General features: G+C 44.1%; 1 protein-coding gene across 4 annotated transcripts in view; it reads right to left on the bottom strand.

Moving 5' to 3' along the window:
- RBM20 (RNA binding motif protein 20) overlaps positions 1-13,322 on the bottom strand; it is a 194,601-nt gene that overhangs the window by 72,270 nt on the left and 109,009 nt on the right. Inside the window, exon 1 of one of the 4 annotated variants that reach the window (XM_043925731.1) lies at positions 3,395-3,691. The exons of 2 other annotated variants lie outside the window; for them this stretch is intronic. In XM_043925731.1, coding sequence (XP_043781666.1) covers positions 3,395-3,420 — 26 coding nt within the window. In that variant the 5' untranslated portion in view covers positions 3,421-3,691. Of the gene's footprint in view, positions 1-3,353; positions 3,692-13,322 lie in introns of those variants that run through there. One more of the 4 variants, XM_043925732.1, reaches the window with a different exon arrangement.

Raw genomic sequence — 13,322 nt, 5'->3', positions numbered from 1 at the left:
CAGGCTCTGCCACGAATAACTGTACATCTTATTGCAATCAATTCACCCTGCAGACCTCAGTTTTCTCATCTGTGAAATGGGAGGGTCAAATGCGATAACATTTAAAGCTCCTTTATGCTTTGTGATTTTAGGATGGTGGGTGTTTTCCTAAAGCTGTTATTCATGACACACAGAAAAGTGAGGATGATCTGGCCACAGTGTAGACAGATTTTGGCCCTGAGAAATCTGAGTTTCTAGCCTCTACTGCTCCTCTAGTCCTGGGTAACTTCAGGGGCACTTAACCTTCACTTAACAGATATGTCTGTAAAATGAGAAAGTGAAACCAGAGCAGTGATTTTCAGGTCTTGAGGGGAGGGGCATCAGGAAAGTTTCAAAACACAAATGCTGGGCTCACCCCCAGTTTCTATCTTAGGAGGTCTGAGTTGGGACCTGAGAATTTGTGTTTCTAACAAGTCCAGGTGATAACTGATGCTGCACTTTCAGAACCACTGAACTAGACAAGCGTGAATTGACCTTCTAACTCTAGAAATCTATGGTGGCAGGTTATAAAGAATTTAGTAACAGTTGTATTTTTTTAGGAGCCACTTCTATATACTAATCGTGCAGTACCCCAGGAGGGGCTTCCTTTTCCATGGGGGTTTCAGACACTGCAAAAATGTGGTTATTCTTATACCTAACTTCCTTTAAGAGATTCAGTTGGCATGTTCAACAACATTTGACCTCCTGGAATCAAAACGTTCAAGGTTCACAAACCTCAGGTAATTTAGTGGATTGACTGGCTCAGTGTTATGTTATCTGTGTTGACTAGGAAGAAATCATACCTCCATTTACACTGAGTTCAATGATCCAGAGGATAGAGGAGTCAGACTCCAGTATGTCAAAAGTTCTTTAGTCAAGCAACATCATCATTATGAGAAAACCCACCTTCCAAACTCACCCTAGACTTAAAGATGAAGTTTTTGATAAAATCATCTGTATCTCTAGATTTCAATGGTATAGCAATTACTCGGGGTGTTTTTTAGAATACTGATACTTAGGCCCCATTTCCAGAGATTCCTTTTCACCTTAGGCACTGGAATTTTTAATAGCTACCCCGGGAGATTTCAGAGGAATTGGAAACAAAGTTTGAGATTCACCAATATCTAAAGGAATAGTATCAACCTGTTCTTCTTTACCTTGATCCCCACAAGCCATTTTTGTCACTACGAACAACATGACCATGTGTCTTAAATTGTACTTAAGAATAAACATTGAAATTTTTATAAGCCCACAAAGGGTCACAAACACAGTGGGCAATCGATCAATATTTCTTAGCTAGAATGAGGCAACTTTCACAGAATTCAAAAAATATTTTTTTGTGGCAAGACGTGTCCCAAAGTATATAAATAGTTTTTGCTGTAGGAAGCTGGGTGAGGTTTGCAGGGGTATGACTCTTGCTTTCTAAATGATAAGCACCTTGAAGACATCATCCACATCCTAAATTCTTTCAAATTCCTGAATGTCTGTCTGGCTCGGTGCCGGGCAAATTAGAGGCGGTGAACACTTATTCAACTCACTTGGATTTACGATTGTCTCTAAGCCCATGGGAACGGAGACCTTAGCAGAATATGCTAAGTGATTCATTGTGGAGTATGAGGTATATGTTTCCTTGTGTTCTGGGAATGTGCACTGTTTAATTCTTCTAAATTCCTTAGAGTGAGAGTATTACAGATGGGACTTTACAAATATACCATATAACTATTTATTTGAGAAAATGAAGAGAAGTTTCTGATGCCTTAAAAAACCTTTCTGACTACAGCCGACAAAATACAGGTGCCACCCAAGGCAGACAACATTCTATGTAGGTGACTTCTGAGTTTTGCCTCTATTTTTCAAAGTTGTGGTCCTATGAAAGTTACTGTGGAGAGGGGATGAAAGACAAAAAGCAACAGCAGAGAGACAGGCCCATCTCGGTTACATGTGCGCGTGTCCTTGTAGCCATTTTCTCAGATCACCGCAAAGCAAGATTGAGAATTGCCTCGGCTGAGGCAAGTAAGAATGGTTAAAACCCAATGGGTGGCTTTTCACTCAAAACTGTTCTCCAGCCCTTTCCCCTGCCACCCCATCCATTGCTAATTAGGGGAAGCCAAGGCTTGACATGTACACAGTCCTCTGTGGTAAAATTGATTATTATATTACTCTGGAAAATAAGGAAGTCATTTTGTTCAAAATATCAAATTCCACAAAATCATATGTGGCAGCTGCTAGTGTATGTGGGGGGGAGGGGTGAGTGTGTGAAAATATTAACCCTCTCCCCTTCAGTTTTCCGACATCTTGACAAAAAAGGGCACAAAAAGAAAGGAGGAAAGAAAAAAAAAGTTTCCAATGCATGTGAGGCAGAAACCAATAGCAAAGCTAACATCTGGATTTTTTTAAGGTTAAAAAATTTCCCACAACTTAAGACACATCATACACGCCATTTAACCAGAGTGTGGATTTGCTCTGATACACTTGCAAGCAGAGAATCAGTATTTCTCTCTCGAATGTGTCCAAGCGACTTTTAATTGCATCAGATGAAGAAAGAGGTGAGTCATGTTTGGTTGTGCTTGAGCCTGCTAACAGATCATCACATCCATGTCCAACTGTGTCCCCTGAACCTCGGGACATAAGTTTATGTGCTTGCTTGGGGACTGCTAATATAGTTTTGCTTTGTAATTTAAAGATATTTAAGTTGCTGAAATGCATATCACAGCTCCTGCAGAGGTGCTCAGAAGCGACTTGCGAGCATGCTTTTCTGGCAAAACACCCCTGCTCGTGAATCCTAACACCGCACTCCCCTCCGGTTCACGAGTCTGACTCTGGACTCAACAGATACCAGACATTTCAAATGCCGTAAAGTTCATTTTCCATCATCGACAAGTTCCAACAATGAACACAACAAACCTCAACCTTCGGAGACCCTCATAATTCATAAGGTTTCGGGATTTCGAAAATGTCCCCTTCCATTCCCTCCGATCTGGTGACAACGCAATCTGTTTTCCCGTAGCCACGCAACTTTTCTCTATAAAGGAGTTTAGTAACCAGCGTAAAAAGAGCATCTAAACTTCCTTGACATTGGGATCGCTGATTTCACTGGGGTCATGAGGAGCTGTTTTAGGTCACATGTTACCCCTGCCGTTGTGAATCATTTATTACAACTTTTTTAAACAGGAGGGGGTGGGGATCCACACAAATCGCATACTCATGCACAAATGCTTAGCGCCAAGACGTTGGTCAGAAGTGCTGCCCGGACTAGAGAATTAAAAAAAAAAAAAAACAACCCTTGATTTCCCTCTTGGGCTGGGAAAAGGTAGGATGACGTCATGCAACCTTACCTTTCTGAAAAAGACCAGGGCTCCTGGCATGGAAGGCTCACCTGAGGCCACCGAAGCCGGGCGTCATTTTGGGTGTCGCGCGTGTGCCTCCCTAGAAAATTCCAATGACATTCTACCAGCTTTCCGCATGCCAATCATGACAAGCGTCCACTTAGACTCTCCCGAGTCTGGGAAGGGGGCAGAGGAGGGGGGACGCAAGCAAGGGAGCCAGCGAAAGAGAAGGAGCACCCGGGACACCGCACACCCGGCTGGAAGCAGAGTCACATGCCGCCAGGGGCCATTCCTGTGGCATTACACATCCTGAGTACAAATGGCAAGCAATATCAGTCGATGTTTATGCCACATGTTCTCAGCCTCTTCACATATCAATGCCCAGGCCAGCTCGACGCAGACAGGACGCCTAAGACCGCTTCTGAAGGAGGGAGTCTGGTGCTAATCATGAGGTCATTTTTAATAAAATCCCAAAGCCTTCAGTCCTGGTTTACTTTCCTATTTTTTGTGGGTGGTGGTGGTGAGAGCGCTTTGTTTATTTGCTTGTTTTTGACTCTGGGTCTGGTCCTGAAGAACCCCCAAAGGACCCCATAACAATGCTTAGCAATGCAGCCGCCTCACACAGCGTGGTCACACTGACTCCCAACCCACAAACCTCCTGATTGGCTGGCCCCTCTTTTTTAAACTTTTGTGATGCAGGAGGAGATGGAGTGAAGTGACTCATCATTTCACCATCCCAAGTAGTAACTGCAATATTTTTCAGTAGGAAGAACCGGCTATCTTCTGCTATAAGCAGGGGACTGTAACTGGGGGTGAATGTCCCTCAGGGTACACTGTAGACATTTTGTTTCAGAATTGGGACCACTACTGGTATCTACTGGGCAGAGGCCAGCAGTGCTGCTAAAATCCTACAATGCTCAGGACTGACCCATAGACAAGGATTACCAGTCCAAGATGGCAATAGTGCTGCAGCTGAGAAAATATCCTACAGCTAAGTACCTCTAAAAGTCTTGCAAAAAATATGACACCAAAAAGGGCGGGGGGTGGAAGGAAGGAAGGAAGGAAGAAAAGAGAACAAAGGCAAGAAGGCCCTCTCTGTGAGGCACTGACCAGAGACCATGGGTCCCCTGATGAACCTGGCCTGATTTACAGTTTAATTACTTAAGAAGTTGCTCACTTGTCTCCCTAGGAGTCACCATTCTCCTGCCACTTTTCCTCTTCTTCTCTTTATAATACTTAATCAAACCAAGTAAACCTTCTCATGACTTTCTAAGTCAAATGCTGCTGTCTGCAGATGCCTCGTTGCCAGGTTAAACAGAGCTGCCATTGCCCCTTTGTGTCCTGTGTGGACCATCTGATGTTCATCCGTGATGCCCAGAATCCTATATAATCCCCGCTCAAAACTACTCAGGAGGGTAGGCGTTTTACAAGGTAAAACCTTCCCAAAAGAGCTTAGAAAGGCTGAGGGATGAAAGCTCATGGCGTTCTATTTGCCTGAGACTCCTAGGTGGGGGTCAGGGGGGCGGGGATGGTCACCAGCTTCGGGGAGGCTCTTCTCCACACACTCAGGGTGTGACGTTCCTGCAGCCACTGGCAAGTCGAAGTGAAGACCACTCTTGCCTGCCTGAACAGCCGCCCACCAGAGGCGGTTCCACCGCCCACTCGCCCCCTGAGCTCCCTGAGAGCCGAGGGCTCCTTCTTCCTAATTTAGTCATAGCCCACAGGCTGCCCCTGGCGCCCTGGCTCTCTGCCGCCCACTCAGTCGCAGACACCTAAAGGCGCCAGTCCCAGATCCTGATGCACAGGATCCAGCCAGCCTGGCCGCAGCCACATTTCTGCTCAGGCCTGGGCCCCTCCCACGATCAACCAGTCTTCCTCAAGGCGCGCAGTGATGCCATATTTTGCCCTTCCTCTGTCCCTTGTCTCATCTTATTACACTCGGGACTTGCTTAGGATAAGGGTTTGCTACAAAGTGCTCCACCACACACATCTCCCCAAAGCCGGATCTAAGGCTCTGCCTTTCTCCTGCTACCAAGCCAGCATTGACAAGCGGATGGGAAGGGTTCAGGGGCCCTGGGCTGGAAGAAGCAGGAGGCAATTCTATCCCAGATGAAATGCTGCTGTTTATTATGAGACTACGAGTTCCTTGAGGTGACACAATGGAAGGGGATCATTTGGCCTCTGCTCCAGGAGCGACATCCCAAAGCAGGTGGTGTAGTGACCCTCAGTGGAGGTGGGGGAGGGGGCTACACACAGTAACATGAGACACACCTGGTAGGCGTATACAGCCCATGGGTGAGTGGCGAAGGCAGTGGAAGATTAAGGATAGGGAGGTGGGAAACACGGCTTCATGGCACCTGGCTTCATCACTGACTCCGTGTGTGGCCTCCAGCCCCTACAGAGTCCTCAGAGGTCAAAACATCCAGGTGCTAAGCACACAGGAACTTAAGGGCATAACATGTGGCCATGCAAAGTGAAGTCTATAATCTACTTACTACTGAATGTTAAGTTAAAAACCAGGTTCTGTAAAAAACTAAAAATAGAGTTATCATATGATCCAGCAATCTCGCTCCTGGGCACCTATCCAGAAAAGACAAAAACTCTAATTTGAAAAGATACAGGCACCCCAATTTTCACAGCATCACTACTTACAAAAACCAAGACATGGAAGCAACCTAAATGTCCATTGACAGATGAATGGATAAAAAAGATGTGAGGGGTGTGTGTGTGTGAGGAACGGAATGCTGCTCGGCCATAAAAAGAATGAGATACTGCCACTTGTGGCAACGTGGATGAACCTGGAGATTATCATACTGAGTGAAGTAAGTCAAACAAAGACAAAAAATATGATACCACTTCATGTGGAATCTAAAAAAAAAATGATACAAATGAACTTACTTATAAAACTGAAACAGAGTCACAGATATAGAAAACAAATTTAGAGTAACCAAAGGAGGAAGGGGTGGGAAGGATAAATGAGGAGTTTGGTATTAGCAGATACACACTGCTATACAAAAAAATAAACAAGATCCCACTGTATAGCACAGGGAACTATATTCGATATCTTGTAATAAGCTATAGTGAAAAAACATATAAAAATATGTATATATATATAACTGGATCACTTTGCTGTATAACAGAAACTAACATAACATTATAAATAAACTAAAATTCAATTAAAAGTTTTTTAATTAAAAAAAAACAGTGCACAGAATTGTATACATGTTACGACCATAGACATGTAAAAGGCAAAACAACCCTTAGGTAGAAAGAAAAAATACTATCAGAGAACACACCAAAATATTAACAAGGACAGCTGAGTTTAGATGATGGATTCTTAGGTCATTGCTTCAACCTTTCTCCTTTGGTAAATGTTCCAATTTTTCTTTAATAAGCACATTTATTTTTCAGGGAAAAAATCTTAACTTTTCCAGGGACAAAGGAATTCAGTTGGACAAGCATATTGCACCATCTAGCGTATAAGGACTTTTCAATGAACTCCCTTATATAAATTGTCCATCAAGGCTCCCTGCCATAGCAGGTACTTCTCTGTTGGAGAACCATTATGCCAAAACGTAAGGGCAAGGCACCTGGAGGAGCGAGGCATCCATGTTCTCTTGTGGAGGCCCAAGTGCAAGATTCAGGTGTGTTTTCGCACTTGTATGCCAGGAAGACACTTGCACAAAGTAGGTGGAAGAGCCAGCACACTGTTCAGGGGTCAAGAAAGGCCCATTTTAGGACCTCAGACTTCTGACCAGAGAGATCAAGGTCACCGGCATGAGACAGCTTCTAGTGTGGCACATATATACAATGTTGTACATAAATATAATGGGATATTATTCAGCCATAAAAAGGAATGAAATTGGCTCATTTGCAGAGAAGTGGAAGAACCTAGAGTCTGTCATTCCAGAGTGAAGTAAGTCGGAAAGAGAAAAACAAATATCATACATGAATCCAAATACATGGAATCAAGAAAAACAGGACTGATGAATCTATCTGCAGGGCAGGAATAGAAACGCAGACATAGAGAACATTATAAAGCAATTATCCTCCAATTAAAAAAAAAAAAAGCCAAAGTCTGCAGCAGCCTCTTTCCCTTTCCCACTGCAGGTCTGGGGATGGGGAGGAGGAACACTCAGTTAACTGCAGATGGCTAGGCTGGGCCGAAGGGAAACGACAGAGTCATAGCTCAACCCCCAGAAGCAGGCTTGGGCCCACAGACTCAGTCTCTCGCACCCTTCAGAGTGGGACTAAGTAACTACACCTCCCATGGGGTGTGCCCGCACACGACTAATCCAGGCCAGGCCTGGACTAGAGACTACAGCCGGGCCTCCTCCAATCTGCAGCACACTGACCCTGGACGAGCTACTTCATCTCTGTGTTTGGCTGAGAATCTTGCTGGAGCCGAATCCCCACCTGCACTGGAGAGGCATAGCTGTCCCTGTGGCATCCACTCCCTCCCCCACTCTGCCGGGATGAGCCAGAAGCTGCTTGGAATAGCCCAATTCTTGGCCAAGAGGTACAGAGGTTTCCATGACCTAAGAGATCCCAGCACACACACGGCATGTCAGAAAACCACTGCAAACATTCCTGGAATCCTTTTTTCCCACTCCTTTCCTTTCCTCTTTTCCTTCGTAACCTTTTCAACAGAAGTGGCAATTGATGGTGAAACTAGCTCCAAAGACCAGTTTCTCTTTATAACCAGGACTGATTATGCCATCCTAGCTTGGGACAGGGGGTTGGAGGGAATAGCTAAGCCAGAAAACATGGAGCCTTGGCCCCTGAGATAACTGGAGGGAAGTAAGAAGAATGCAGAATTAATGTTGTTGTTCAGTCTCTAAGGTATGTCCGAATCTGCGACCCCATGGACTGCAGAACGCTATCCTTCCCTGTCCTTCTCTATCTCCCGGAGTTTGCTCAAACTCACGTCCATTGGGAGAAGGCAATGGCACGCCAGTCCAGTACTCTTCCCTGGAAAATCCCATGGATGGAAGAGCCTGGTGGGCTGCAGTCCATGGGGTTGCGAAGAGTCGGACACGACTGAGCAAATTCAATCTCACTTTTCACTTTCATGCATTGGAGAAAGAAATGGCAACCCACTCCAGTGTTCTTGCCTGGAGAATCCCAGGGACAGCGGAGCCTGGTGGGCTGCTATCTATGGGGTCACACAGAGTCGGACACAACTGAAGCGACTTAGCAGCAGCAGCAGCATGTCCATTGAGTCAGTGATGCCATCCAACCACCTCATCCTCTGTTTCCCCCTTCTCCTTCTGCCCTCAATCTTTCCCAGCATCAGGGTCTTTTCAAATGAGTTGGCTCTTCGCATCAGATGGCTGAAGTATTGGAGCTTTGACTTCAGCATCAGTCTTTCCAATCAATATTCAGGGTTGATGTCCTTTAGGATTGATTGGTTTGATCTCCTTGCAGTCCAAGGGACTCTCAAGAGTCTTCTCCAACATCACAATTCTAAAGCATCCATTCTTCAGTGCTCAGCCTTCTTTGTGGTCCAACTCTCACATCCATACATGACTACTGGAGAAATCACAGCTTTGACTACACGGACCTTTGTTGGCAAAATGATGTCTCTGTTTTTTAATATGCTGTCTAGGTTTGTCATAGCTTTCCTTCCAAGGAGCAAGTGTCTTAATTTCACGGCTGCAGTCACTGTCTGCAGTGATTTTGGAATCCAAGAAAACAAAAAATCTGTCACTATTTTCACTTTCCCCCCTGCTGTTTGCCATAAAGTGATGGGGACCGGATATATGATTTTAGTATTCTGAATGTTGAGTTTTAAGTCAGCTTTTTCACGCTCCTCTTTCACCTCGTCACCTCTCTAAAGAGACTCTTTAGAGACCCCCTTAAAAGAAAAATTGTAGAGATTCCAGCCTTTCATTACAAAAAGGTTTGAGGAAAGAACAAACACAGGATTCGTTCCCAGAATGAACAAGCAAGATCTATGTAATGGCTACATCCTGCAAGACAAAGGCCAGCCCTGCCTGAGAGCAGAGGAAACCAGTCAAGAGCTGTGAGTCAGACGATGTGGGAATGAGCCCTTCCTAGAAAAGGAAGCAGGTTCTTTGTTGGGCAGCGGCTTTCCGTTCTCATCTGGTTACTGCTGTTCCTCTGTAGGTTCTCCAGGGGCTCACAAAACACAGGCAGGAAGCAATTTTAAGTTTTCCAGATTTGCTCTTTGAAGACTGGGCCCAGCTTCCAGACACAGATCCCATGCTGGGTTTTCAGGGGCCCCATGTCCTCAGGACCTTTGCAAGGCCTCTCCTTGCGAGGCCTTTCTCTAGATCTGCACTGTCCAAGAGAGCAGCTATTAACACATGAAGCTAAGTTATTAATATTAAATACAACTTAAAACTCAATTCCTTGACTGTACCAGCCACAGTAGCCACGAGACTCATGGCCACACATACTGGATAGCATGACATAGAACATCTTCAGCATGCAGCAAGTTAACAGGACATCACTGCTTCAGATCCTCATGTGACCGGCTCCTTCTCAACCTCAGTGTCCTGCGCTACTGTCCCCTCCCAAAGAGGCCCACCTCAGACCCAGGAACCTAAAGGAAGTACACTCACTCTCCGTCCCTTTATCCTGCCTTTGTCAATATCTGAAATTATCTTATTTTGTGCTTTATTGCCTGTCACTCCCCTGGAGCATAAGCTCCATGAGAACAGGTCTCTTTTATTGCTGCCTTCCCATACCTGGCACAAGCAGAAGCTCGGTAAACACCATTGCATAAATGACTCACAGTAGGGTCTACCCCAACCTTCTGGAATCAGAGGACACTAGCCACCCAACACAGCTGCATCTTATTTCCCCATAGGCCAAGATAACATCCAAGCATGGGCCCATGAGATCACCCGGGGAGACTGAGGTTTGTGGGCATGCCCACGTAATAGCAGAGTAGCCAACACCCAACCTTAACCTGATTCTCCTCCAAGAACACTGGTTACCTTTCATCACACCTACCAGTCAGTCAACAGTGCTGTGCCCAACACTTGCATTGTCTTCCTTCTCTGCTTTTGCAAAAGATCAAAGTAACCTCTAACACAGTATTAGATACTTTCCAATGGGTGATCACTTTTCCTCCAAGTGTATATACAAAAGCAAGTAACAGAATGAGATTTATCCTAAGTTTAACGAGTTGGTGACAAAGAATTAATCTCAAAAATACACAAGCAACTCCTGCAGCTCAATTCCAGAAAAATAAACGACCCAATCAAAAAATGGGCCAAAGAACTAAACAGACATTTCTCCAAAGAAGACATACAGATGTCTAACAAGCACATGAAAAGACGCTCAACATCATTTATTATCAAAGAAATGCAAATCAAAACCACAATGAGGTACCATTTCGCACCAGTCAGAATGGCTGTATTCAAAAGTCTACAAGCAATAAATGCTGGAGAGGGTGTGGAGAAAAGGGAACCCTCTTACACTGTTGGTGGGAATGCAAACTACTACAGCCACTATGGAGAACAGTGTGGCGATTCCTTAAAAAAAACTGGAAATAGAACTGCCATATGACCCAGTAATCCCACTGCTGGGCATACACACCAAGGAAACCAGAATTGAAAGAGACACGTGTACCCCAATGTTCATCGCAGCAGTGTTTATAATAGCCAGGACATGGAAACAACCTAGATGCCCATCAGCAGATGAATGGATAAGAAAGCTGTGGTACATATACACAATGGAGTATTACTCAGCCATTAAAAAGAATTCATTTGAATCAGTTCTAATGAGATGGATGAAATGGAGCCTATTATACAGAGTGAAGTAAGCCAGAAAGAAAAACACCAATACAGTATACTAATGCATATATATATGGAATTTAGAAAGATGGTAATAATAACCCTATATGCGAGACAGCAAAAGAGACACAGATGTATACAATAGTCTTTTGAACTCTGTGGGAGAGGGCGAGGGTGGGATGATTTGGGAGAATGGCATTGAAACATGTATATTATCATATGTGAAACAGATTGCCAGCCCAGGTTGGATGCATGAGACAAGTGCTCAGGGCTGGTGCACTGGGATGACCCAGAGGGATGGGATGGGGAGGGAGGTGGGAGGGGGGATCAGGATGGGAATACATGTACACCCGTGGCGGATCCATGTCAATGTATGGCAAAACCACTACAATATTGTAAAGTAATTAGCATCCAATTAAAATAAATAAATGTATATTAAAAATAAATAAAATGGTAAAAAAAAAAAAAAAAGGAGTTGGTATTTTACTACTCTGCAGACTCTTGAGCTTTCTGACACCTCCTCTGGGAGAAGAGGAAGAAGAAAGGGAAGAGGAGTAGGAGGAGAGGTTGGGGGGCGGTGGGCGGAGGTATAGGGACCGGCCCACTACAATTGTGTTTCACTATTTACTTCAATTAAAATTTGAGTGGCAAGAGTATTACATTCAGCAAAACATGACCCCATGGCTAAATACTAGAAGAGTATTAAGATATAAAAGTTGGAAAACATACCACGTGTCACATGTTATTGAACTTTCATAACAAGCTGAATACAAAGTCATCCTTGCTTGGGATCAAAAAACTCAGGAAGACAGAGGAGCAGGACATCCAAAAGAGCACATGCAATGAAAGAAGAGCAACAGGCAAACAGAAAACAAAAATAAAAGCAGAAGGAATCTGTGCTCAAACTAGGAAGGAATTCCCATAGTCAAGGAAGCTGGGGGGCTAGAAGCTAACAGCCTGACTGCTTGCCAAGAAAGAGAGGGGCAACTTGGAGAAATGTTCTAGTGTATCCTCTAATTCTTGCTGAAGAAATATCTGATTGTAAGCTGGTTTCCCCTTAAAGGCACACACTGGCAATTGTCTACTGAGCTCTAGCTACACTCTTAGTGCATTAATTAAAAAGTGCATCAAACTCATTTGTGTAGAACAATGCACAACAGTGATTTTTTAAAGATTTTTTTGACGGGGACCATTTTTAAATTGTTCATTACTTGTTACAATATTGCTTCTGTTTTATGTTTTTTTTTTTTTTGCCAGGAGGCATATGGGATCTTAGCTCCCCACCCAGGGACTGAACCTGCACCCCCTGTATCAGAAGGCAAAGTCTTCACCACTGGAATGCCAGGGAAGTCCCAGCAGTGATTTTTGAGTGAACTGGCAAAGAGAACACATCTTCCACTCCAGCCATGTTTTATTAATCAAATTCCAATATCCATTCTAAGATGATTTCCAGAAAATTGAGTTTATTCTGACACATAAATCACTCAATAATTCTTGTTTCTTTGTCCAAGACTGCATGAAGCTTTGTCCAAGATAAGCAGCAAGATTGGTTGCCATCTTTCTCCACTTTGTCTTTCACTAGGTCTTAAAAAAAAAGTTGGCTTAAAACTCAACATTCAGAAAACTAAGATCAGGGCATCCAGTCCCATCACTTCATGGCAAATAGATGGGGAAAGAATGGAAACAGTGAGAACCTTTATTTCTTTGGGCTCCAAAACCACTGCAGATGGTGACTGCAGCCATGAAATTAAAAGACACTTGCTCCTTGGAAGAAAAGCTATCACAACATAGACAGCAACCTAGATAGCATATTAAAAAGCAGAGACATTACTTTGCCAACACAGGTCTGTATAGTCAAAGCTATGGTTTTTCCATGGTCATGGATGGATGTGAGAGTTGGATTACAAAGAAAGCTGAGTGCCAAAGAATTGATGCTTTTGAACTATGGTGCTGGAGAAGACTCTTGAGAGTCCCTTGGACTGCAAGTAGGTCATACCAGTCAATCCTAAAGGAAATCAATCCTGAATATTCATTGGAAGGACAGATGTTGAAGCTGAAACTTCAATACTTTGGCCACCTGATGTGAAGAGCTGACTCATTTGAAAAGACCCTGATGCTGGGAAAGATTGAAGGCGGGAGGAGTAGGGGACAACAGAGGATGAGATGGTTAGATGGCATTATCGACTTGACGGTCATGAGTTTGAGTAGGCTC

The sequence above is a fragment of the Cervus elaphus genome, chromosome 15, assembly GCF_910594005.1.
Source record: "Cervus elaphus chromosome 15, mCerEla1.1, whole genome shotgun sequence".
NCBI classification, from domain to species: Eukaryota; Metazoa; Chordata; class Mammalia; order Artiodactyla; family Cervidae; genus Cervus; species Cervus elaphus.
The sequence above is the reverse complement of the archived record's forward strand: the minus strand, read 5'-3'. Positions and strand labels throughout refer to the sequence as shown.